Source organism: Daphnia pulicaria, chromosome 1, assembly GCF_021234035.1.
Source record: "Daphnia pulicaria isolate SC F1-1A chromosome 1, SC_F0-13Bv2, whole genome shotgun sequence".
Taxonomy (NCBI): domain Eukaryota; kingdom Metazoa; phylum Arthropoda; class Branchiopoda; order Diplostraca; family Daphniidae; genus Daphnia; species Daphnia pulicaria.
The window spans coordinates 8,296,510-8,322,219 of NC_060913.1; the positions used below are offsets into that span (position 1 = coordinate 8,296,510).

The following is a 25,710-nucleotide window of genomic DNA, read 5'->3' on the forward strand; positions in this document are numbered from 1 at the left end:
GAGGCCTTACGGCTAATTCCTACAAGGTGACCGTACCATCTCTTCATAGACCATGATTTCAGGTATGTTGAGCCTAATCGAGATTTTCGACCTTTTCCAGACATGGCAACTCAGCATCCTAACGTTGTATATATTAATTTAAAATATTTCATATTGATATTTTTTTGCATAATGTAGCTATAGCCTACTCACATGTCAATCTTGTGTTTGTAATTTCCGTCCCGACTCTCATGAAATTGTTCAATGTGTTGTTTGTTTCAGGTTATAGGAATTTTCCGACCTCAGTTTAATCGAGATAATAAATAATTAAATGAATCTGCATTCGAGAATAATTCGAAAGAATCAAAACACATATGACATATCCAATTTGCTAATTTATTTTAGATGTGGCCGAATAAATTTTTCGAATAAATCTTCATGCAACCTTGCCCCATTCCCCCTCAGTTTCAGTTAAATTATTCAAAATGGTGGCCGCCGTCTTGCGTCGTTTTAATTGGGCAGTAGTGCAGTATCATGTTGGCGCAGTACTATCGTTATCGTTACCAGATCGTTACCAGGTTTACCACAATTCTCAACGTTCGTTTGGTAATTTTTATTAGTTTCCCTAGATAAACCAATTAAATTGTTAGCATAAATTCTTTAGCATCAAGTGTGGTCCAGGTTTTTGGCGCTATGACGTAACTATGAGTCAACAAGAAGTTATTTTATTGAACCCAAATTTTAGATCTCATGATCTGATCGTGATTCAAAGCAAGGTTTTTATTATGTTCATATGTTGCTTCATTGTTGCATTACAAAAACTTATTGAATTATTTTAAAGCATGGTATACCGGTATACCATTCCATCGATCTTATATTGTGATGATATATTGAGCTATGTGATAGGCCTACTTGAAAATGGCTATAAACTGTAAATGATTTGAGTATGTATAGCTTAGAACAGAAGACCTATATAGTATATATAATCCTTCTTGTGTTCTTGATTTAGATAATTTGAAATAAAGTAGTCATGAGACTGATGCTGCTGGTGTTGGAGCGATCAAGAGGCCAAGCCTAACTCTTTCGACATTCATAAATCTTTCTATTTAGCAGGTATAGTTTTTTTCCATAACACTCGAGTTTTTATTGTTATGTTTTCACCACCACTCCACACCTCATTTGTTCATAGTAAAGTGGGTGTAGAGATTGAGTGAAAATCAAGTTGGAACACAATATGGCTTCGATTTGAATAAAAGATTGTGTTGTATTTAAAGCAATGAGCACATTTAAGGAGTATTGATTTCTTCGAAAGCTGTGGCCCATTAAAGTTATTATTATTTTTTCATTAATATTTATAAAATGTAATTATTTTGTTTACATTCAGCCACCAGGGGCCTTTGAATTTCTATCCATCAGGTGGCAACGACGGATGTCAATAACAAATTTGCTTCCGTCAAATGATCCTGTGAGTCAACTCTAATCAGCTGAGAGCCTGCAGACTGCAGGTGACTGTTTGCTTCCTGAAGTTTATGTCAAAATGCTTCGACCAGCAATTTATTCAGTTGAAACATTTCAAGTTGGATTTCACCATAAACTTGTTACTGATTTGGTAATAGTTTTCCCCCCATCCCTGTCTAGTACCGTGATGATAGGTGCCATCAGGTAAATAACTATTTAACAATCAATTGTATTAAAGAAGTTTTCGTTTTCTTGTACAAGTAAAAAACAAATATTAACTTTGACAATCTATTATTAATCTTCAATTCATGCTTAGATGTGTTTGCACCATATTTTACTTTGCATCACAAATTTTACAATGATATTTCTAACAAAAATGTATGTTTTATAAATTTTACTAGGGAATTTCCAGTTTGGCAGTCTCCAAAATGTGGTGCCCAGGCCAATTCAGTTCTGTGGAAACTCAACTGACCAGAACCCTCTAGCCATGGCTGATATAGGCTACAAGAACATTTTGGTAAGTCATCCTTTTCTGATTCATTTGATGGGAATTAGATGAAGGGAAATCTAGTTTACCACAAACTTTCTTCAAAATAGCTACAGTAATCAATAGAAGCCCCTTCCTCTTTTAAGTGTCTTGATATTTATGGGTCACATTTTTATTAATTTAAATCTGCATTAAGAGGAAAATGTCAACGTTTGTTTTCCCGCACGATTTGTGTAAAACGTGATGCAGGATACGTCTTCCTTATCGATGATGCGCTACCGGCTAGTTTTGAACAGCGTTGTATATTTTGCCAATAGTAGAAATTCAGACCATTTTGTGAAGATAACTGATCATAGTTAAGCAGGTCCCGTTGCTTTTTTTGCTTGCAATTCTGAATAACCAATAGAATAGTTCACATCAGCTTATTGCCGGATCTCATTTAAAATTGTCACGATATCTAAACGACTTGTCGCAGTAGGTTCGAGTATCTCGTTGATTGCACCATTTTCACACGAGGAATTTATATTTAAATAGTCGATGCTGTCAAATGACTCGACGTATTTTTCACTTTTGTGGCAAAACGTATTAAACTATGAGTCACCAGGAAGGTATTATTGTACCCAATGTTTATGGTTTGTGAATCAAAACTAGGTTTAATGCTTAATGCTTACTCCAATCTTACTTCATTGTTGCATTACAAAAACTTGTTAAATACCTATATGTCCTCTATCTTAAATTGTGATGATATATCGAGCATTTGAGCTACATGATATTCGAAAATGGCTTTAAATTTAAACTTAGATTTGAGTATGTATACCTTAGACCAAAAGATTTATAATCATTCTTGTGTTCTTGATTTCGATAATTCAAAATGATGAAGTTAGTGTAAGACTAATACTGCTGTCATTTGAGCGATCAAGAGGCCAAGCCTACATCTAAAATTGTATCTTTCAAAATTAATAACTTTTCTATTCATAGGAGGCATAGTTATTTTCCAGAACTTTTCAGTTATGATATTAATGTTTCCACCATTTTATAACATATTATACCATGGTTTCCTTCACCACTCTACACCTCTTTGTGCATAGTAAAGTGGCTATAGAGATTGAGAGAACAAGAAACTTGGCCTTTAATTGTGACATCAACCACTCAATTTAATTTAAAGTTGATCAACCCTGTAATAGGCCTAAGTACTTTTATAATTATTGCAACAAATTGAATTTTCTTCAATTGGCATTTTAAAATTAAATTTTCGTGTTTATATATATATTTATCGACAAACAAACGTAAGCGTGGAATGTATGTGCCGCAACTTTTTCTGCCTCGAGTTCTATTTAAAGAAGGTAGCCTACCTGTCACCGAAGTGAAGTCTATTGAATGCGTCATTTCATTTGCTCTTTCTCTCCGGCGGCATCCATCAGCACTGTGTCGCAAGCATTCGTTTCTATCTTCAGGAAAAAACGTTTTGTGGCCATTCGACAAATTCGTTAGTGCTACATCCCTTTTGATGTAATTCTCATATTATAATCATCAACAACTGGTAATGATAGTTCTCATTAACCAGTTTCATAAGCGATATCGACCTTTTCTCCATGGTGATGGGACACTGCAATGTTTAAGACTACTCCGTAGTGGATGAGTGTTTCTACGAAATGATTCACGTGACCTCCAACCTCTTGGTTTATTAAGACATTTATTTTCTTTTAGAGGTACCCTTCAAACAAATGCCTTTGGATTTAACTAGTGTCCAGAATATTGTAAGTAACTATTATTATACTCGAAACGAAGGCAGTGTCCTAACATATTCTGTAGCTATATAGGTGAACTAAGACTTGGGTGAACAACATCAAGGCTGTTTATTTTTCCCATTTAATAATTTCTCCATTTTGTTAAATTTCAGAAGCTTTAAAAACTAACCATCATTTGCGTCACAATCCCATCCATTTAATGACTGCTTATCTTGCAAAGTCTTTTTCTTCAAGTTGGTCGCTTTACATATAAAAGAAAACTTGGTCATCTTGAGATGGAATATGACGGCAGCGTGCAATCGCCAAAGGTATTTTGCCAACACAATTAAAAGTATATTTCATGGAATGGACATTGTTTGTTTGTTTCAGGTCTGGGGAATGACATGGAAATGCATTTTTCACCAAAATGAGCGAACAGAAATGAACCATTTCCCATTGTCTCGTCGGTTCCATGATTTTTGGCTTTCTCACACGGATCTGCGATAGGGAGTGGCTACGGCATCATTGATGAAGACTGTTGAAAGATTTCGACGTAAAAAATAAAGAAATAAGGAAATAAAGAAAGAAAACAAGTGTAGAAGTTAAGTGAGCTTTATTCGTCTATGACCTTTCCTCATTTAGATTAATTTAAGAAACCGATTCGGTCAATGTTATTATAATTTTACAATAATATTATAAAATGTATTTATTTTGTTTACATTCAGCCACCAGGGGCGGCCTTTGAATTTCTATCCACCAGGCGGTAGCGGACGTCCATAACATTTTTGCCGCCGTCAATTGTTCCTGTGACTTGTGAGATGCGAGTCAACTTAATCAGCTGAGAGCCTGAGACTGCAAACGAGTGTTAGCTCCAAGGAGTTGGTGTCAAAATGCTGAAATTGACCATTTGATTTAGCTGAAACATTTCAAGTGGGATTTCGCCATAAACTTGCTACTTACTTCTGGTGATAGTTTTTCCCCGTCTCTGTCTGGTACTGTGATGATAGGCGCCATCAGGTAAATAACTATTCAAGAATTGACTGTATTAAAGACGGTTTTCGATTTCCTGTATAAGTATAAAAAGATGTTAAATTCGACAATCTAATATTGATCTTCAGTTTACGCTTTGATGTGTTTGTTCAATGTTTAACTTTTCATCACAAATTTTACAATTATATTTCTAACAAAAATGTTGGTCTCATAAACTTTACTAGGGAATTTCCAGATTGGCAGTCTAAAAAATGTGGTGCCCATGCCAATTCAGTTCTGTGGAAACTTGACTGACTATAACCCTCTAGCCATGGCTGATGAAAGGCTACCAGCAAATAATGGTAAGTCATCATTTTCTGATTAATTCGACAGGAATCATATGAAGAGAAATCTAGTTTACCACCAACTTTTTCAAAATAGATATGGTAATTTATAGAAGTTCCTTGTCTCGTTTAAGTGTCTTGCAATTTATGGGTTATATATTTATTAATTTAAATATGCATTAAGAGGGAAATTTCAAAGTCTGTTTTCACGTACTATGTACAATGTAAAAGGTAGCGCAGCAGGACACAATGTTTTCCTTATCGACAAAGCGCTACACTGGCTTGAGTTAGAACAGGGTTGTGTATTTTTGCCAATACGTCAGAAGAGATTCAGACAATTTTGTGATGGCTGTTTATTGGATATAGTAAATCAGGTCACGGTCACACGTTGGCCTTTATTACAATTCTGAATAACCAATAGAACAGTTCACGTCAGCTGATTGCCGTGTCGCATTGAAAAATTTCACGATTTCTAAACGACTGGTCGGAGTAGGATCAAGTATCTCTGTGATGGCACAATTTTCACAGGAGGAATTTGTGTTTAAGTAATCGATGCTGGCTAAAGATTCGACGTAATTTTTAATCATTTCTGATAGTTGGGAGAATGTTGGCCTTTCCTTTGAATCTTCCTCCCAACAATTATTCATAATTTTGGCAAAGAAATTAGGAGAATATTCTGGTGGTGTCATTCGATATCCATTTTGAATATCTTCCATTAGTACTCTGCCATTCATTCCTTAGCGTAACGAAATAATTCATTAGAGGAGTAAGAGGGATATTTAATTTGAATTGTGTCTCACCTGGGTATGGGACTTTGCCGAGGGAGAAGATTTCCCACAAGAGAATCCCATAGGACCAGACATCCGATTGACTGGAGAAGATGTGATCCGTAATGGATTCAATGGCCATCCACTTGATCGGTATTAAGCTCTGTCCATCAAAGAGATCTGACCGTTAGTGTTGAACAATATCAAGTTTTTTTTTTTTTTTAGTTTACCTCCTCCTTTTTCTCATAACAATATCCGTACATCTTCCTTGCCATACCGAAATCAGCCACTTTGATGATTCCGTGATCGGCCATAAGGACATTGCGGGCGGCCAAATCACCGTGCAGAACCTGTTGACCAGAAAAGCCATTTTGAAGTTTAGCAATTAATTGGGCGGAAAGTTTTTTTTTATTGCACAGACCTTTTTGCTGCACAAAAATTCCATTCCCCGAGCTATTTGCAAAGTCCAACGAACTAAATCCCACGTAGAAAGGGGCGGATATCCTTCGTCGAAGTGGTCGCTAAAAAGAAATAGTAAGATAACGAATGGATTTATGTCGGACGTATTCACCTTTCTTTTAATTCTGTTTCCGCCGCTTCGGTAAGTGACGGCAAGTCACCTAATTCGTTCAATTTATTGATGAATTGGTCCCGATTTTGTATCAAATAATTTTTTATGTTGCCGAAACGACAATAATCGATGATGACCAAAAGTTCTTCTGCAAAATTAATGCCGTAGATTTTGTTAATTTATTAATTTTCGTTTCATTACTTTTTGATTTCACCTCTGACATTAGTTTTGGTGCAGGCCCCTAGTAAATTAACGACGTTAACGTGCGATCCCATGTAGATCAGAATTTTTAATTCTCTGATGAGAGCGGCCAATGCGTCATCAGACTGGGCAGTTGCTTTAACCATTTTGACGGCCACTGTGGTCACCGTTTCAGTTCCTCCAATGCCCACGGCTTCCGCTTTGACGACTCGCCCGAAACAACCAGCTCCCAGTTGTTGGCCTTGATGTCAAGCAATTGGTTTTTTTAAGCTAGCAAATTGAATGGCGATGAAATTGTTTCAACAGAAAAGGGGAAGCACGAACCGAGTCTAAGTCTTTTCCTTGGGAATTCCCATTTCTTGTCGTAGGGCAGGAATTCCGTTTGATATTCCAACGGTACATCAGGGTCGATTCTGCCTGGGTCGCCATCCAGTCTTATTTCACGAGCTTTTTCCAACTTTTTCTTAATATTATTAGGAATTTTAATTAGATTTAATTGTCAGAAATTTTCAAATGTGCCGAAGGAAGGAAACATGTAGAGAGAAGAATTCCTTTTCATCACTTACCTTGTCGAGGTAAATTTTGATACTGATTCCAACTCCAATTGCAAATAAAACTGCAAAAGTGATTGAAATAGCGTTGACTGTAGCAAATGACTTTGCTTCAGTGAAACTGACAATAAACCGCCTGTGCCTCGCTTCGCCACGACTATTGTTCCATCGACATTCGTAGGTTCCGCTTTCATTTTCTTTTCCTTCCAGGGGCAAGACGGACGTAATTTCCGTTCCTTTTACTTTGCCCGTATACTCGGTGTCATCCTGTAGATCAAAGTAATTATTTGATAACGAACAACTATACTGTATGAAGAGTTAGTTTACCTTGAACCATTGAACGTTGACGTGTTGCGATAATCGGTTGCAGGTCAAATTCTGGGCTGTTTCGCTTTCGAATGCGATAGAATTGTTTACCGGTTCGTTGTTAATTTCTGCAGAATCGAAAAGAGATCAAATTAAATCATGTCGTTATCAATAAAAAAAATAGAAAAGAACTAATAAAAAAAATTAAACAAAATATAAACAACTCGAGAAAATCGAAACCTTTTATTTCGAAAGAAATCTTTTCATTGAATCGATTCCTGACTGAACATTGAAATTTTGTGTAGGGTGTGTCAAGGGTTACATTGTGCAGATGCAGTCGTTTCTCAACTCTTCTCGTAATAATATCTGTTTCGTTATTATTATCATTTTCCCTTGCCTTTTCCGTTGTCTGAATACCTGCAGTAAGTAACCGAATTCAGAAAACCGTAATAGACGAATTTAAGGATCAGTTTGCCAATGCTTTCAGACCTGGTGGTGGGTTTTTGTCATCAATGGTTTGCATTGCTCCGTTTATTTCGTAGTACCACATCGAAGTAAATGAACTAACTTGCGTTGTTTCAGCAGCAATGCGGCAGATTAGTGTGACGTTGGTTCCTTCCACCACATCGTTGGGTTCGTCAACCCTTCCTAGTTCCATTCCTAAGGAATTTAAAAATAATATCAATCAATAGCTATATCAAATTATTTCAATAGCCCAAGATTCTCAATCTACTTTATATAACTATGTGCACAGTACGGTACCTATTACACGTAAAATAAAAATTTCAGTGTCTGCCGTAGTTATCAGTTTCAATTCCGATAGGTCCGTTAGGCCTACCTCCGAAGTTAAATTGAATTTTTCAATTGTCGCAATAAACTGGGGGTTTTTTTCACGGGTAACGTTGACGCGTTTCCCGTTGATAACGTCCAGTATTCCAACACAGACAAAATAGAGATCTTTAGACAGCAGATGAATCTTTTGGTTCTTTATTATGAATCCTCTCCTCGGATCAAACGACCAATCCGAATCGGTTTGAGATAATGATGGGAAAACCTTTATTATCAAATGTCATTTTTGGATTCTGATTTTCAAATATTTCTATGGGTTCTACCTGAAACACATCTGTTTCGTCATCATTTAATACCTGAAAGAGACTGACAGAGACGTTAGGATGAGTGGGTTTGCAGGGGACAATCAAATCTTGTCCTAATTTGGCGGTGACCATCAAGTTTGGAAGTTCTTGATAAAGTTGAGCTTCTAAAAAGAGGAGTCGCTCATTGCCTGTAAATTGTAAAGTAATTTAATAGATGTTTTAGTTGGTACTGATGAGTTGTTATCTGCTACGTTACTGTTTCCCGACTGTTTCCTCATTTCTGTTGCTATGCACACAATTAATAATATAAGGGAAAAAACTCAACTGTAAACATAAACGTATTGAAGGATGAATTCCGGGAAAGCAGCTGGGATATAAAGGGGGTTAGTGGCAAATGTAGTGCTACATTTGAACAAGCCTGTGTCTTCAATTTTTGTGTTTCGTAAAGTCAACGTCGATGTGATGTGCGTGCCATTCCTGTTATCAGCGTAATGCAGTCGCTCGTTCATAGCCTGAAATAATTATAGCATAATAATTGTCATTCCCGATAAGAGTTCTGATTATTCCAACCTTTTTAATGTTATCAGGAATCTCCCATGAAAGTCTTTGGTTAGAAATCAAAGAACGGTAGGGTTCGGAATGATCAATCGGAGCTTCACAGGTGATTGTTAGGGTTGAACCGGCTTCAACCATCTGTTCCTCTCCACTCGGAAATAGTGTTAGCTCCGAGTCTGATGGATTTATTCGCTGAGCGACTGATGTCGACAAGAAAAAGAAAAGTTGAAACAACGAAACTGATCGTCCACTACTGATAAACCGTGACAACCGTCTCCCAACACCCGTTCGTCGCAATCTCGACATTTTCTAATCGAGGCACTCACTAATTTTGTCAATATTTAACCAACTATTTTAGGTTGACGCACTTAGACCGAAGGAAGACATCAAATGTCTGATTAATTTTGTTCTCTTCGACATCCCATGAATTGATTCCAAACCGCAAGGAATGGTTTACATTTTATCAACCAAATTTCCAGTTTCAAAACCGACATCCTGTTTGCGTCAGCTTCAATATCGCAGATGCTAAGGGCGTGTCCTGATGAAGCGTAGTTTTACTCGCAGTCATCAAGTAGTGAATTCATTCACAAACAGGCAATTTTAAAACTCCCGCTGGTCAACAATTGGTGGTAAGGTTGAGAAAATATTCCGTGATGGCCGCCGCTCTTTCCAGATTTCTGCAGTCAACCTCAAACAACGTCAAGTCTTATTATCTTCTACTTGGATTGTCGGCCAACGAAAGAATTTCTCTGTTTGTAATCGTTATTAAACTAGTACATTTCAACTGATTGGCGGTTTTGAACAAAATAGTATTGGAATGCTTCCTGTACTGGGGTATATTAAGTGACAAGGAATGGTGCTAGATAGTAACGCGAGTGGGAAAGCGGAGTTTCCGAAATAAGAAATGCGGTTTTCTAAATTGTCATTTGGGTTTTCCCACTGCATAATTGATTAATTGGGGTCATGACATTTCCAAAATGTTATCTCTTGTATATACCAACAAAAAATATTTTTAGAACCCTTTTTTTTTCATCTTTACGTTACGAAAAGAGATTTTTATTTTCTATTTTTTTGAATTTTTATCTGTCTACAATTTCATTTTAATTTAACTACACAATCTGCAATTACCTTCAAAACAACTGCATTTTCATTAAAAGCAAATCTTTTGGATTCTTATTTTTAAAACTATCTTTCAGTTTGAATTTATCAGGAAGCACAGAACAATAAGGAATGAATAGGCTATGTTGCTTTTTCTCCCTCGATTTGAATTTCAAGAAAATAACCGGACAAGGGTAGTCAAATGAAGGTGTCTATTTATTCGCAATACTCGTCCACCATTATCCAAACTGTGTCGAAATAATTCGTTTTTATATTCGTGATCTAACAATATCCGTTTCTTTTACTGGGGCATAAGACGTGATTTTTTGAAGTGTGGGACGACCAATAGTGGATGGATTCGTGTGGTGAGATCTTATTACACGTACACCGAATTCTATTTTGGTTCAGTTGGTTCGGTAATCAAAGCCTGTATGTCTTAAAGATGACCAAGGCTGTTTTTACTAACAGTCGCTAACAGCTCCTAATATTTAATTAAAATATTTCAGATTGAAAACTTTTTTGCATAATAGGTTCATCTATAGCCTACTAACATGTTAATCTTGCAAGTCTTTTTTTTTCAAGTTCAAAATTCTGTTATCTGGGACTTCAATGTCGATGGTAATTTGCGACTCTCGACACCCGTGAAAATGTTCACTGTGATGTTTGTTTCAGGTTAGAGGAATTTTCCGTCCTCAGTTAGTTGATTAATCGAGATAATAAATAATTAAATGAATTTGCCTTCGAGAATAATTCGAAAGTATCAAAACACATGACATTATGATATGACATATCCTAGTTTGCTAATTTATTTTAGATGCGGCCAAAGAAATTTTTATCTTCATGCAACCTTGCCCCATTCCCCCTCAGTTTCAGTTAAATTATTCAAAATGGTGGCCGCCGTCGACACTCGACAGTGTGTGTTTTTTATTTTTACCATGATGTTGGCAGTATTATCGTTACCAGATCGTTACTACAATTCTCTACGTTCGTTTGGTAATTTGTATTCGTTTCCCTAGATAAATCGGTTAAATTGTTAGCATAAATTCTTTAGCATCAAGTGTGGTCTAGTTTTTTCTTTTGCGCTATAACGGAACTATAAGTCAACAAGAAGTTATTTTATTGAACCCAAATTTTAGATCTCATGATCTGATCGTGACTTAAAGCAAGGTTTTTATTTTTATTATGCTCATATCTTGCTTCATTGTTGCATGATTACAAAAACTTATTGAATTACTAAAAAGCATGGTATTACCCTCCATCTTATTTTGTGATACTATATTAGGATATGTGATACTTGAAATAGGCTTTAAACTGTAAACGATTAGAGTATGTGTAGCTTTATAGAACAGAAGACTTATAATACTTGGGTTCTTGATTTAGATAATTCCAAATGAAGTAGTCATGAGACTGATGCTGCTGGCATTGGAGCGATCAAGAGGCCAAGCCTAACATCTATCTTTCGACATTCATAAATTTTTCTATTTAGCAGGTATATTTTTTTTCCACAACTCTCAAGTTTTGATATTAATCAATGTTTCCACAACCACTCACACCTCATTTGTGCATAGTAAAGTGGGTTAAAAGTTGAGACGAGAGAACATGAAGCTGAACTACAATATGGCTTTGATTTGAAGAAAACCTTGTGTTGTATTTAAAGCAATGAGCAGTACATTTAAAGAGTATTGATTTCTGGGAGACTTGTGGCAGTTAATGTTATTATTATTTTTTCGTTAAAATTAATAAAATTTATTAATTTTGTTTACATGCCAGGGGCCATTGAATTTCTATCCACTTGGCGGCGACGACGGATGTCCATAAGATATTTGCTGCCGCGTCAATTGTTCCTGTGAGTAAACTCAATCAGCTGAGAGACTGCAGACTGCAGGTGACTGTTTGCTTCCCGGAGTACGTGTCAAAATGCTGAAATGGAAAATATGTTGAACGACCAGAAATTTATTCAGTTGAAACACTTCAAGTTGGATTTCGCCATAAACTTGCTACTGACTTCTGGTAATAGTTTTCCCCCATCCCTGTCTAGTACCGTGATGATATGTGCCATCAGGTAAATAACTATTCAACAGTCATTTGTATTAAAGAAGTTTTCTTATTCCTGTACGAGTAAAAAAAAGATATTAGCTTTGACAATCTATTATTAATCTTCAATTCATGCTTAGATGTGTTTGTACCATGTTTAACTGTTCATCACAAATTTTACAATGATAGTTCTAACAAAAAAATTTGTCTCATAAATTTTACTAGGGAATATCCAGTTGGGCAGTCTCAAAAATGTGGTGCCCAGGCCAATTCAGTTCTGTGGAAACTCAACTGACCATAACCCTCTAGCCATGGCTGATGAAGGCTACCACCACATAGTGGTAAGTCATTCTTTTCTGATTCATTTGATGGGAATTAGATGAAGGAGAATCTAGTTTATCACCAACTTTTTCAAAATAGCTACGGTAATTAATAATAAAAGTCCCTTGTTTCGTTGAGTGACTTGCAATTTATGGGACACATTTTCATTAATTTAAATATGCATTAAGAGGGTCAACGATTGTTTTGCCTTGCGATTTATGTAAAACGTAATGCAGGACAAAGTTGGTCATTCCTTATTGATGATGCGCTACTGGCTAGTTTAGAACAGCGTTGTGTGTTTTTGCCAATAAAAGAAATTTAGACCATTTCGTGATGGCTGTTTATTGGTAATAGTTCAGCAGGTCACAGTCGCACGTTGCCTATTTTTCTTGCAATTCTGAATAACCGATGTTCACGTCTGTTGATTGCCGAATCTCATTTAAAATTTTCACGATTTCCAAATGACTGGTCTCAGTAGGTTCGAGTATCTCGTTGGTTGCACGATTTTCAGACGACGAATTTATATTTAAATAGTCGATGCTGACAAATGACTCATCATGACTTTTCATAATTTGGCCGAAGAAATTAGGAGAATATTCCGGTGGTGTCATTCGATATCCATTTTGAATATCTTCCATTAGTACTCTGCCATTCATTCCTTTGTAACGTAACGAGAAAATTCATTCGAGAAGTTCGAGTGGATATTTCATTTGAATTGTGTCTCACCTGGGTATGGAACTTTACCGAGGGAGAAAATTTCCCACAAGAGAATCCCGTAGGACCAGACATCCGATTGACTGGAAAAAATTTTATCTGTAAGGGATTCAATCGCCATCCACTTGATCGGTAATAAGCTCTGTCCATCAAAGAGAGATCTCACGTGTTATTGAACATTATTATAATTTTATTGATTTATTAGTTTACCTCTCCCTTTTTCTCGTATTCGTAATCCTTCATTTGCCTGGCCATTCCGAAATCGGCAACTTTGACGATTCCGTGATCGGCCAAAAGGACATTGCGGGCGGCCAAATCGCCGTGCAGAATCTGTTAGTCAAATCATAGACAATTCGAAATTTCACAATTTAATAAGCCGTAGGTCATTTGACTGCACAGACCTTTCTGCTGGACAAAAATTCCATTCCCCGAGCTATTTGCAAAGTCCAGCTGATTAAATCCACTGTTGATACGGGCGGATTTCCTTCGTTGACGTTGTCGCTAAAAGAAAAAAATGAGATTCACGAATCGATTTGTGTCATAATTAGTTACTCTTCATTAATTTCCGTTTCCGCCGTTTCAGTAAGTGATGACAAGTCACCGAATTCGTTCAATTTATTTATGAATTGGTCGCGATGTTTTGTCAAATATGTTTGTATGTTGCCGAAACGACAATAATCGATGATGACCAAAAGTTCTTCTGCAAAATTAAGGCCCTGTGTTTTGTTAATCTTTTAAAATTTCGTTTTGATAAATTTTTGTTTTAACCTTTGTTATTAGTTTTGGTGCAGGCCTCTAGTAAATTAACGACGTTAGCGTGCGAACCCAAGTAGATGAGGATTTTTAATTCTCTGATGAGAGATGTCAAGGCGTCATCAGACTGGGCAGTTGCTTTAACCATTTTGACGGCCACTGTGGTCACCGTTTCAGTTCCTCCAATGCCCACGGCTTCCGCTTTGACGACTCGCCCGAAACAACCAGCTCCCAGTTGTTGGCCTTCATTTTAAGCAATTGGTTTTACTAGATGAAATCAAGCATACAATTGTTTCTAGAGAATAACGTACCAAGTCTGAGTCCTGGAGAATTGCCTGGAGAATTCCCATTTCTTGTCGTAGGGCAGGAATTCCGTTTGATATTCCATCGGCACATCCGGGTCGATTCTGCCTGGGTCGCCATTCAGTCTACTTTCAAGGGATTTTTCCACCTTTTTCTAAATGAGGATTGACATTAGGTTGAATTTTCCAATGTGACGAAGTAAGGAAACATGTTGAGAGAAGAATTCCCTTTCATCACTTACCTTGTCGAGGTAAATTTTGATAGTGATCCCAACTCCAATTGCAAATAAAAGTGCAAAAGTTATTGAAATTCCGTTGACTGTAGCAAATGACTTTGCTTCACTTAAGTCGATTATTCCTACTCTAATCAAAACTGACAATAAACTGCCTGTGCCTCGCTTCGCCACGGCTGTTGTTCCACCGACATTCGTAGGTTCCATTTTCAGTTGCTCTTCCTTCGAGTGGCAAAACGGACGTAATTTCGGTTTCGAAGATTATGCCGGTGTATTTCCTGTTATTCTTTAAATCAAAGTAATTGTTTGGTAAAGAACGGCTGCTACGAAGAATGGTAAGATTAGTTTACCTTGAACCACTGAACTTTGACATGTTGCGATAATCGGTTGCACGTTAAATTCTGGGCTGTTTCTTTTTTCAATGCGATAGAATTAACTACTGGTTCGTTGTTTATTTCTGTAGAAATGAAAAGAGATTAAATTAAATAATTTTTGCAATCATGAAATTAGCATAATGAAAAGATTAAAAAAAAAAGAAAGTCTATTTGATCAAAGCGTTACCTTTTATTGTGAAAGAAATCTCTTTTCGATCCCTCCTCCTATTGTTTACTGAACATTGGAATCTTGTGTAGGGTGTGCCAAGGTTAACGTTGTGCAGGTACAGTCGTTTTTCAACTCTATACGTATAAGTTTCACCAAAATTATTCTTTTCCGTAGTGAGGATACCTTCAGAAAGTCAGAGAATTCAGATAATGGTACCAAGACTGCTTTCAGTTTGCCAATGCTTTCAGACCTGGTGGTGGGTTTTTGTCATCAATGATTTGCATTCCTCCGTTGCCTTTGATTTGATAGGACCACATTGAAATAGGGGTTCTTTCTAAAGCTGAAATGCTGCAGATTAAAGTGACGTTACTTCCTTCTACGGGATCGTTTGGTTCGCCGACCCTTTCCAGTTCCATTCCTATTAAGAATTAAGTTGTGATGTAATAACACTTTTTTTACTTCAAAATTGAACTTCATGTACCGTACCTATTACGCCTAAAAGGAAGGGTGCAAAGTCTGTAATTGGCAGCTTATCTTTCGGTAAAAACCCTTTTAAAAAATTTTGGAAGTCATCGTCAATTCTTTTTTCGGAAATTTTGACTCGTTTTCCTTTGATGACGTCCAGCGTTCCAGTACAAACGTAAATAGTATCTTCATGTAGATTAACCCTGATGTTCTTTATTGTGAATCCTCTCGTCGGTTCAAACGACCACACCGAATTGTTTTGGGATAACCAAACCTTCATCAAGTTTATAATTTTTGAAAACTCTTTCAAAATTGAATAATTCCATTAGTGCTACCTCAGAAAAATTGGTGAATGGATTTCCCTTAAATAGAGTGACGGTGACGTTCGGATGAGTGGGTTTGCACGGGACGGTGAAAGCTTGTCCTGTTTCGGCGATGAAATAACTCGGTAGTTCTTGATCTTCTTGGACTTGTGCAAAGACCAGATGTTCATAGCCTATAAATTTAGTTAATTGAAACAGTGGCTGATTAGTTGTGAATTCTGAATTGTCATCTTAAAATTTTTGCTGTTATTTTTGCTTTTCGCTTAAGAAATAATAGGGGAAATAACCAACTGTAAACGTAAACGTATTGGAGGGACGAAACTGTTCTTCTGGAGTATACTAAATGGCTACATTCGAAATAGCCTGTGTCTTCAGCTGTTGCGTTTCTTAACGTTAGTATTGATATTAGGTGGGTGCCGTTTGTGTTACTAGTCAAATTCAGGCGTCCGCCAATATCCTGAAACAATCGACATATTGTTGTTGTCATTTCCAATATTTCGAATGCTTATTATTATTTTAAACCTGTATGTTTCTTCTGTTTTCAGCCGTCCACGTCAAGTTTGACAGCTCGGGAAAAATTACGTAATCGTCCAATACACAGGTGACTGTTACAGTTGAACCGGCTTCGACCACCTGTTCATCACCGCTCGGGACTAGTGTGAGTTCGAATTGCTGTTGGCTCTGAACTATCAGAGTCGACAAGAGAAAGAAAATTTGAAACAACCAAACCGTTTGTCCACTACTTAACTGTGGAAACGACTTCTCAAGTGATGAAACGCACGTCCGTCGTGATCTTGACATTTTCAATTTGAGGTACTCACGAATTTTGTCGAGATTGTTTCAAAGTAGACGCACCATGCTCGAAGGAAGAAATCGAATGTCTGATGACTTTTTCTCTGTGCTGAGATCGCCTAAAAAAATTCCAAACCGCAAAGAGTGGTTTTCGTTTTGTACAAAGATTTCCACATTTGAAACCAGCAACATTAACGTCATGTCTGCACTCGTTTCGTTATCTCTAACGGACGTGTTGATGCCAAATTTGTAGCGGATATTTGTGGTTTTACCTCTCGTTAATAACTTCCTTGTCGGAAAATTGATATTCTTTCCCTTTTTGTTTTAAGTAGATTAAGTTGATTTCACAAGTTTTAACGATTATAGTTCCTATATTTTAATGGGGTGTTGTTTTTTGTCCCTCTCCACTTGTGCATTGCACTAAACAGGTGAGAGGCGGGAGACTGGAGTTGGATACGATCTCTGTGGGGGCAGCCAAGACAACTCCGGACGGTTCATGGGTAAGTCTATTTACGAGTACGTTGAACGAATGCATGAGATAAATATTGTAACAAATTTAATGCAAATCCTTTTAGCCAGATTCGGTTCACTTACTTCTAACTGCTGATGTCCATTCGTCGTGTGGTTCTTTTTTGTTTTGCCACGAGTTTCTTTCTTGCGCTGATAAAGATTTAATTTTAACCGTAGGGGAATAGTTTGTTTTGTGCGCTACTGGAATTTCCGTTTGCCAAATCCGTAGATTAGATGGGAAATTGATTTATTTTTTCCTTCTCGCCCATTCTCGCTTAGAATTCTTACTTTCAGAATTGTGTAACAGTAGGCCTGCCTACGTGTTAAACAACAGATAGACGTCATTATATCGGTTTGAAACGGAGTGCAGATATTTAAAAACAAAATCGTTAAGTCACATTTCTAAGTCACTCCTAGTATGCAGATTACCCGATCTGTGTTAATTTTAATTTGATCAAAATGTAATTTCAACGTCCTACATTTGGCTGGTGTAGGGCGATTTCTGAACGCATCCGGATCCTTCCGGAATTACCGACGGGTAGATCGGTGGATTTTCCCTTTGCCATCAGGGATGGGTATTGCTTTATGTCCTACTTACTGTATCTCAGGGTATTTCACCTGAGCCTGTTGTATTTTCTGTTCAGAATTGCAAGCAAATCTGACGGACCCACCTCCGAGGATAGGGGGTCTAAGCACATTCTGATATTCATCAGAATGTACCAAATCAACATACAGCTCGTCTGGCCGTGATTACTACCGAGATTACCTCCTCCTCCTCAATCTCAGTTTCATCAAGCCCCCAAGACGCTCGGCCGTCGTGAAGTAGAGTGGGGTGGGCCTTTTATATAAATTCTGCGCCGCCTGATGGTTGGGTGATGAACCAACCATGATCCCTTTGAGAGTTGAACTCATGCCTTGATTTGTTTGTTTTTTTGTTAAAGCCACGCCCTATCCGACTTACCCACTCTGTTCACACAATGGAATGTTTTATTTGACGCCACAATTTTGACATATGACATCTATTTATTAACCATTTGGCAGTTATTTCCGAAGGATTAACGGTTGACATAAACTAATATGCACTAATATGATGCGCATTTTGGCCTTTTATACAAATGTGGACGATTCAGTATCTATTAGATTTTTGGCCGGCTAGACACCAGGGAATCTTTCTGTCAATTAACGTAGCACATTTTTTATTGTTTGATTTAATTTTCATTGGATTTAGTTATTAATATTTAATTGAGTGGATGGAATACCGGATTATCGTCCGATAGAGTGTCATACCCTGGCGGCGGATGTTGGCAACGTCGGGGATTGGACGTGTCTATTCTAATCTACTGGACCTTTTTTTTGCCGGTTAGATCACACTCATCACAGGAAGAAAAACATCCAAGTAATCTTTTTGAAATATTTACATTTTTTCCCCACAGTATTCATGATTTATTTCGTCGTTTAATTTCATTTAATTTGGTTTTAATTCAAGTCACACTAAAATCATTCCGAAATAACTGCTAAATGTTAAAACTGAGGTGTTACATGTCAAAATTCTGGCGTCAAATGAAACATTTAATTGTGTGAGCAGAGTGGGTGACTCAGATAGGGCGTGGCTTTAACATTAGAACGTATCGAGCCCTGAGTTCGATTCTCCAAAGAAACATAAATGGTTCACCACCCAACCACTGGGTGGCGCCCCGCCCAACTCTGCGTCACACAAACGAGAGTCTAGGGGGGTAGTTAAACCAAAGGTTTAACCATTTCAGACTCGCTGTATGTTGGTTTAGAAGAGTAAAGCTTCGCCCCATGTATCGGACATGTTTCGGGCACGTTAGGTTTGGTTGCAAGCCTGCGTTAAAATCCAACAGGCTCAGGTGAAATACCCTGAGAACAGTGACAATACCCTTCCCTGATGGCAAAGGGAAAATCCACCGAAAGCCTTCGGTAATTCCGGAAGGATCCGGATGTGTTAAATCGCCCTACATCAGCCAAATGTGGGACGGTTTTTTTTTTAACGTAATTTCACTTGAAGAATTTTAATTTCATTTTAATTTCACGGTCGCGATCCCCCCCTTTTGCCGGTGCAACCCATGGACTGAAAATTAAAGCAAACTTAAGCCAAATTAATCGAGTATCCATTAAATTTTTTTCACTTCCCAGCTTAGTAAAAAAGGACTGTGGTTGGATTGGACTGGACCGAAAGTGTTTCCAGCGACGAAAAAGTTTTCTCGAAAGACGACGAATCCACCGACGACTACGATTACAATTATTTCATGATTGTCTACTTTTACGAAGAACCATCTATAGACAATCTCATCCAACCACTTGGTAACTCGACTTACAAAATTCATGTAAAGTTATTATTACTTTAAAACCGAATTGTTTTTTGAATTCCTAGTGCCTGAGGATGTGACGAATGACTTTTGCGGGGCTATTCAGTTTATAGAGAATTTCCTGGAACGATACGAAATCTTTTTCCCCATCTTCTTTGAAGGCTCCTTCCTTGGCGGAGCTGTAGAAGAAGCTTTAATCACCAGGGTTGACGATACATGTGCCAAACTGGCGAATCTTCACCATTCTCAGCACCTCATTTAAAGTGAGTTAAATTTGTTTCTATCTTTGAATTACTCCTAGTCTGAATGGTTGCACTGGATTTTGGTGCAACACACTACCAAAAACGTGACGTTCAGTGTTATGTTGTGTAAGTGCAGTCGTTGCTCATGTTTTGACAAATAGTTTTGATGTGTTTTGATCTCATTCTCCGTTACCTGAATACCTGCATTAGGATTCGTAGAATTTAATTTAAAACAAAAAGTAAAGGTGTAAAATTAATTTAGGCGATTTTCAGTTTGCCAATGCTTTGAGACCTAGTGGTGGGTTTTCCGTATCAATGGTTCGCACTTCTCCGTTAGTCTCGTAAGTCCAATTTAAAAAATTTGAACTCGTAGCTTGTAATTCGGAAATGCGGCAGATTAAAGTGACGTTGGTTCCTTCCACCGGATCGTTAAGTATCCCCCGAGTAGTCGAAGCATTTGCATTTCATTCGGTACGTAAGTCCCTAACTTGAAACCAAATCAATCGAGTATTAATTGAATTATTTTCACTTCCCAGTTCCCTCCTATCTTCAGTGAGTGGTTCGGATTTTATCTCGTTAAATTTGATCATGTTCATTAGTCATCGACTATTTGCTATGAGATTGAAATTTTATTTCTTAGAAAGAAACGTAGCATTTTAATATACTGTTGAATGTTTTCCGAATGAAGTAGCGTGTATCCCTGCATCGATTACCTAATGAGCGATATCGCGTTGATACACTTTATTTAGTAAAAGAAGAGCATCTATTTTATGCTTGAACGGCTGTGAAGTCTGTGCTGGCTGATTGGTGACTTAATCAATCCGGTGCCAGTTGGGGTGCCTTTTACTCGACAGTCGACAGCTGTTGGAAATATTTGACGTCATCCGTTTCCTTTGGCTCACGTGAAAGGAGGTGCGTCTATTCTTAATCAACAAATTGTTAGGTCATAGGAAATAATATCCGAAGAGGGCGTGGCAAGGCAAAACTTTTTATTCCTCCCAAAAAGACAAGTGCCTATGTTGTCTGCAATTTTCTATTTCTTATCAAATTCGTTTGGTGTTTTGAAGTTTCAGATTTGACTTTTATTTACTTGTTTTAATCTTTTTGCAGAGATTTCATTCTTCGACTGCAACAGTGCGGTGGACGTGAATTAGTGGCGTTAATAAAGACATCATTGACTAGCAAGTAGCAACGGTGCGGCCTTCAGCATAACACGTTTCCTGCAGGTCCACACTTTTAAGTTCGGCAGTGTGATTCGGTATGTAAAACCTGTTCAAACTTTCCTTTGTGTTTTTCAAAATTCAGTTCAATGCCAAACTTTCAATGGGGAATCCCCTTCTGGCTCGATCATGATGATATGATATCGATCAATTGAACTTTTTCCTCTAAACTGATTCAGTGGGTAATTAGGTATGAGTTGATAAATATCTCACAGTAAATAAAGAAACAAAATGGAATAATACTTGCACTTTTGAAAGCGCAGGCCCATTTGTATTCGTAATGAACGTAAAATAACCGTTGTCGACATTCAAATTTTTGTATTTAATTACATTTTTGACAGTTGAAATTTAAGAAAGAAAAGTTGTTTTCTGTTTTCTGCACAACTAGGATTCTTGTTTGTCAAATCCGTAAATGAGGTGGGAAGTTAATTTAGTGTTTCGTTAACGAGAATTGGATCGTTAACGGATTGATTTACTCTCGCTAAATTTCAGAATTGCGTAACATGAGGCTTGCATGCGTATTAAACAACTGCTATAGACGATATATTGTCGGTCTGACATAGAATTCTGTTATTTAAAAAAATTCTATTATGTCATTTTTCTAAGTCTTCTAGAGAATGCAGTTTGCCCGATGTGTTGATTGAAATTCGATCAAAATATTTCAATAACGTCCCACATTTGGCTAGTGTAGGGCGATTTCTGAACGCATCCGGAGAACCGGAATTACGGAAGGACTTTCGGTGGATTTTCCCTTTGCCATCAGGGAAGGGTATTATTCACTGTTTCTCAGGGTATTTCACCTGAGCCAGTTGGATTTTCCCGTGCAGGATTGCAAGCAAACCTGACGTTCCCTCCTCCGAGTATAGGGGGACTAAGCACAAACCGATTTTTCATCAGATTGTACCAAACCAACATACAGCTAGTCTGGCCGTGATTACTTCGAGATTATCTCCCCTCCTCAATCTCAGTGGAATCATCAAGCCCCCTAGACTCTCGGTCATGTGGCGCAGATTTGGGTCTCTTATACAAATGTGGACGATTCGCGCCACCTGATGGTTGAGTGGTCAACTAACCATGTTCCCTTGGGGAGTCGAACTTCGGCCTCGATGTGTTCTGATATTAAAGCCACGCCCCATCCAACTCTCCCACTCTGCTCCTACTATTAATTGTTTTATTTGCCGTCAGTATTTTGAAATGTTACATCTATATTTATTAACCGTTTGGCAGTTATTTCCGAGGAATTTACGGTTGACATAAATTCAATCCAGTTAAAATAAAATAAAACAATTAAAGAACATTTTGAGGAAAAATTTTAATAGGCCTACTTTTATAAGATTACCTGGGTGTTTTATTTTTATCTACCCGGCAAAAAACAGGTCCAGTAGATTAGAATAGATACGGCCAATCCCCGACGTTGCCAACAGTCGCCGCCAGGGTATGAAACTTCCATCCACTCAATTAATACCTAAATCCAATCAAAATTAAATCATTTAGCATTTTAATTGTTAACATTTTTTCTTTTCTTGTTGTTGGTTTTCAGGGATCAAATATCTGATGATTTAATTGCATCGCTTCCAGGGCTTCCACTACAGCACGTGATACTTGTTGCTGCCGGAATCAACCGATAACAACAGTTTACCTTTGTCGTAAAATTGTAGCTTTCCTATATGCAGCCAAGTCATTTTTCCCCAGAGCAAAAATCATCTTTGCTCAACTGCAAAGTGAATTGAACGTATATGCTAATTTATTGGCGTTAATAAAGACAACAGTGACTAGCGAACGATGCCGGCCCTTTTCCTACACTTGCGCTTGGAAGTGTGATTGGGTATGAAAAACCTGTTCAAAAATTTTTTTTTTTAGATTCAGTTCAATGCCAAACTTTTCATGGGGAATCCCCTGCTGGTTTTCAGTACTCCGTCGCTGAATGAAGTCGATTAAATTCAAGTTGTGTTCTTTAAAATTTCGATCAATTATTAAATTGTTTCACTTAGTATGAGTTTATGAACATTTCACAGGAAAGATGAAAACAAAATGGAATGCCGTTATATGTTAATTTTTGAAAGTGCATGCCCATTTATATTCCTATTGAACGTTAAATACCGGTTGTCGATGTGCTGGGAATATTTTAATTTAATAAAATTTTTTGACTGAAATTTCGTATGGAGTTTTGCTGTAACGTCTGCACTTTTTAACATATTGTTACAGTTAAGAAATTTAGTCGAACATTTCGCAATTAGAATGGACTCGAATTCGCAATGGGCGCGGCCAGCCTTTGCTGCTGGGGGACAACAAAGTATGACAGTAAACACCAAAAACGAAAAATCGGGTCAAATCAAACTGACGGCCTTTCACTGAGAGATTTAGATAGTTGACTGTTTTATGGGAGCATCGGCGAGTATAAAAAGTCGAGCAGTTGTCCATTCAAAGTATCATTCGTACGACCAAACAATCGAATCAACATGAAGCTGGTAACTAATAATTTAATCCAATTTATTCAATTTCATTTTTTACTAGTTAAATTTCATTTTTATTTATAGTTTGTTGTCGCTGCTCTCCTGGCCGTTGCTGTCGCCGCTCCTTCCGGCTATGAGTCAACCCATAGAGACTCCAGTTACATGACATCTCCCAGCTACGGTTCTTCCGGCTACAACAAGGACAACAGATATGGCGGAATCACCATCACCAGCCAACACGACGTCCGCAATCTCGACGGAAGCAGCAAATGGGGGTAAGTCCTTATTCTCTTTAAATTAATTAGGAAAATACTAATACAAATTATTTTTGTTAATTTTGCAGCTACTCTGGATCCGACTACACGACCCGTGAGGAATCGCAGGTGCAGAAGAAGATGCAAGGCGTCGCCTACGATTCTTATGGCAAAGCCACTTACGACGACGTTTATGGCAACACCAACGCTGGATCCTCTTACTGGGTCTCACCCGAAGGCGAGAAATTCACTCTGACCTGGACCGCCGATGAAAACGGATTCCGGCCAAAGGGCGACCACTTGCCCGTCGCTCCCGTCCACGTTTACGAGCTCCCAGTTGCTCCCGTTCACGAATACGAACTCCCAGTTGCCCCTGCCCTCCCTTACCGTCGCACCGGTGCAGGCAGCTACAATACCTACAATACTTATTAAATTATAAATGACGTCCGGTGTGTTATCTAGAGCTGTACCCAGACTGTACCATGACGAAGTTTGATTAAATTAATAAAGTACTTTCCAAATATTCATTTCTTGTTATTACATTTTCTTTGTGGTTCCGCCATAAATAGCTAATAAAATGATTCCCTTATTGGATTGCCAGAAGCAATAAAAATTTGCTTATTCAGCGATGACTATTGGAGGTTTCAGCTTTCAGCCCAAATAGCTCCTTCAATTCCGCAAATAGAAAAATTCATTTAAGAAAAAAAACATAAAAAAACATTTCAAACTGATAACTGGATGAATTTATAACTGCCATTCTGCCATGTTCATCGTTTAATTGTATTATTATATTGCTCAATGCTCACTTTCAATCTTCAAAGTTTTTTCGAAAATCTTTTCGATTGGGTTGCTGTTTACTAATTTAAATTTGGTTTTCCCGCCTTAAAGAGGCCGTGACGCGACGCGTCTTGTTTCCTGCTGGCTGCTGGCATAGCTGATGCTGCTGTTTGTGTTGTGTTCAATTTTCTTTTGCTTTGTTTTATAAATTCGTTCTAAGCAGCTTACACAAATCAGTGAATTCAGTTGAAAGTGATAAAGGGAAATAGATTCAATACGCTGTAGTGACTAGTGATTTCAATCTTGCAGACAAACTAAAAATTAACAAAATGGCAGCTGCCGAGTACTCAGAAGACTGCAACCTTAATTAACGTAATTAACAATTTAACATGAATTGCGCGAAACAAAGTGTTGCTAATTTAGTAATTTATACTTAGTTTTTCTGTGATTTCAAATATCAAGCTGAACTTTGCATCTTATGTAGGTTTAGTTTGCCCTAGTTTCCTCATTTTGTATATTATACCAATTTATTTCTGCAAGTCTAGATGTATGCTGTCATTCCAACAAGTTGGCTTAGCGCTCAGTCACTGACTCATTGTTCATCATGATCTTCAGGATAACAAAAGCCTAAAACCCATATTTGAAGCCCACACATAGTGGAATACAAATGTTCCGAGATAGGTAATTTTCTCTTTGCTGCTACCATACCAAAACAGTGAAGCATTAAGACCATCATAATTCAGATTTTCATATAACATAGGTACTCTTGCTCATGAACTACAGGATCTTTTCAGAATCTTGCAATTTTGGTGGTTTAACCTGCAGCAGCTTGTCTTTTGTTATGGCTTTTTCTACTTCTGTTTAGAAGGACACTCAGCCAAGGGATAGGTAGAGTTTTATTTTTCATAGGTAAATTCGTGTAAATTTGTAAGTAACATAGCGTTCTTTTTCCCACTGCCACTTAGAATTTCAGTGACATGAAGAGTCTGGAATGAATAACATACTTGCCATGTGTTTGTAAACATACCAGATCTGCTGGATGAGAATCAAATTATGCCTTACTATATTCATCACTCAAATGATATAGGTAAAGCATCAATATCACCTGCCACCATACTGCTGCAAAAATGTTTATGACACTTTCTTGACCATCAAAAATTTATCTCGACACAAGGAGTTATGCTGTTGGTTGCTGTGAATGCCATTTTTACTGGTTTTTATCATGAACATTTCAGTGTGCTTCTTAGAAAAGGTAAAGATTGATATGTTTTATTCATTTTTGTATTTTCATTAATGTGATACATTTTCTTTACAGAGCTCGCAAGATCCCCATCTAT

General features: G+C 37.5%; 2 protein-coding genes and 2 long non-coding RNA genes across 8 annotated transcripts in view; 2 read left to right on the forward strand and 2 right to left on the reverse strand.

Annotated features, from left to right (window-relative positions):
- The window catches only part of LOC124349445 (endocuticle structural glycoprotein ABD-4-like), a 152,525-nt gene extending 128,402 nt beyond the window's left edge, over positions 1-24,123 (forward strand). Inside the window, exons 1-3 of one of the 2 annotated variants that reach the window (XM_046800067.1) lie at positions 23,264-23,357; positions 23,427-23,617; positions 23,686-24,123. In XM_046800067.1, coding sequence (XP_046656023.1) covers positions 23,349-23,357; positions 23,427-23,617; positions 23,686-24,028 — 543 coding nt within the window. In that variant the 5' untranslated portion in view covers positions 23,264-23,348 and the 3' untranslated portion in view covers positions 24,029-24,123. Of the gene's footprint in view, positions 1-23,263; positions 23,358-23,426; positions 23,618-23,685 lie in introns of those variants that run through there. The other variant, XM_046800077.1, reaches the window with a different exon arrangement.
- LOC124350604 lies at positions 493-17,709 on the forward strand. Of its 4 annotated transcripts, none has more exons than XR_006921070.1 (7): positions 493-585; positions 644-755; positions 821-910; positions 989-1,092; positions 1,364-1,954; positions 17,016-17,087; positions 17,592-17,709. It is a non-coding gene; the product is annotated as an uncharacterized LOC124350604 (long non-coding RNA). The 4 variants fall into 4 exon arrangements; XR_006921072.1 differs by lacking the exons at positions 17,016-17,087; positions 17,592-17,709 and adding exons at positions 3,825-3,980; positions 4,042-4,153; XR_006921071.1 differs by lacking the exon at positions 17,592-17,709 and having other exon boundaries at positions 17,016-17,093.
- LOC124344792 (vascular endothelial growth factor receptor 1-like) lies at positions 5,247-16,663 on the reverse strand. The gene is made up of 15 exons (XM_046798249.1): positions 16,318-16,663; positions 16,087-16,252; positions 15,808-15,968; positions 15,494-15,746; positions 15,258-15,425; positions 15,026-15,190; positions 7,382-7,488; positions 7,070-7,321; positions 6,828-6,966; positions 6,517-6,744; positions 6,303-6,450; positions 6,153-6,252; positions 5,962-6,081; positions 5,765-5,894; positions 5,247-5,700 (listed from the first exon to the last, which is right to left on the reverse strand). Exons 1-15 carry the CDS (start codon positions 16,594-16,596, stop codon positions 5,363-5,365), a joined length of 2,754 nt encoding a protein of 917 aa, XP_046654205.1. The 5' UTR covers positions 16,597-16,663; the 3' UTR covers positions 5,247-5,362.
- LOC124350469 lies at positions 7,642-8,812 on the reverse strand. The gene is made up of 4 exons (XR_006921000.1): positions 8,473-8,812; positions 8,199-8,414; positions 7,850-8,020; positions 7,642-7,777 (listed from the first exon to the last, which is right to left on the reverse strand). It is a non-coding gene; the product is annotated as an uncharacterized LOC124350469 (long non-coding RNA).
- Positions 24,124-25,710: the final 1,587 nt, after the last annotated feature.

Coding starts and splice junctions, on each gene's coding strand:
- LOC124344792 (XM_046798249.1), bottom strand. CDS start 16,596: ATGTCAAGATCACGACGGACGTGCGTTTCATCACTTGAGAAGTCGTTT. Junction 6,967..7,069: donor TCAAAATTTACCTCGACAAG/GTAAGTGATGAA, acceptor AATAATATTAAG/AAAAAGTTGGAAAAAGCTCG. Junction 5,701..5,764: donor CGGCAAAGTCCCATACCCAG/GTGAGACACAAT, acceptor CGTTACGCTAAG/GAATGAATGGCAGAGTACTA.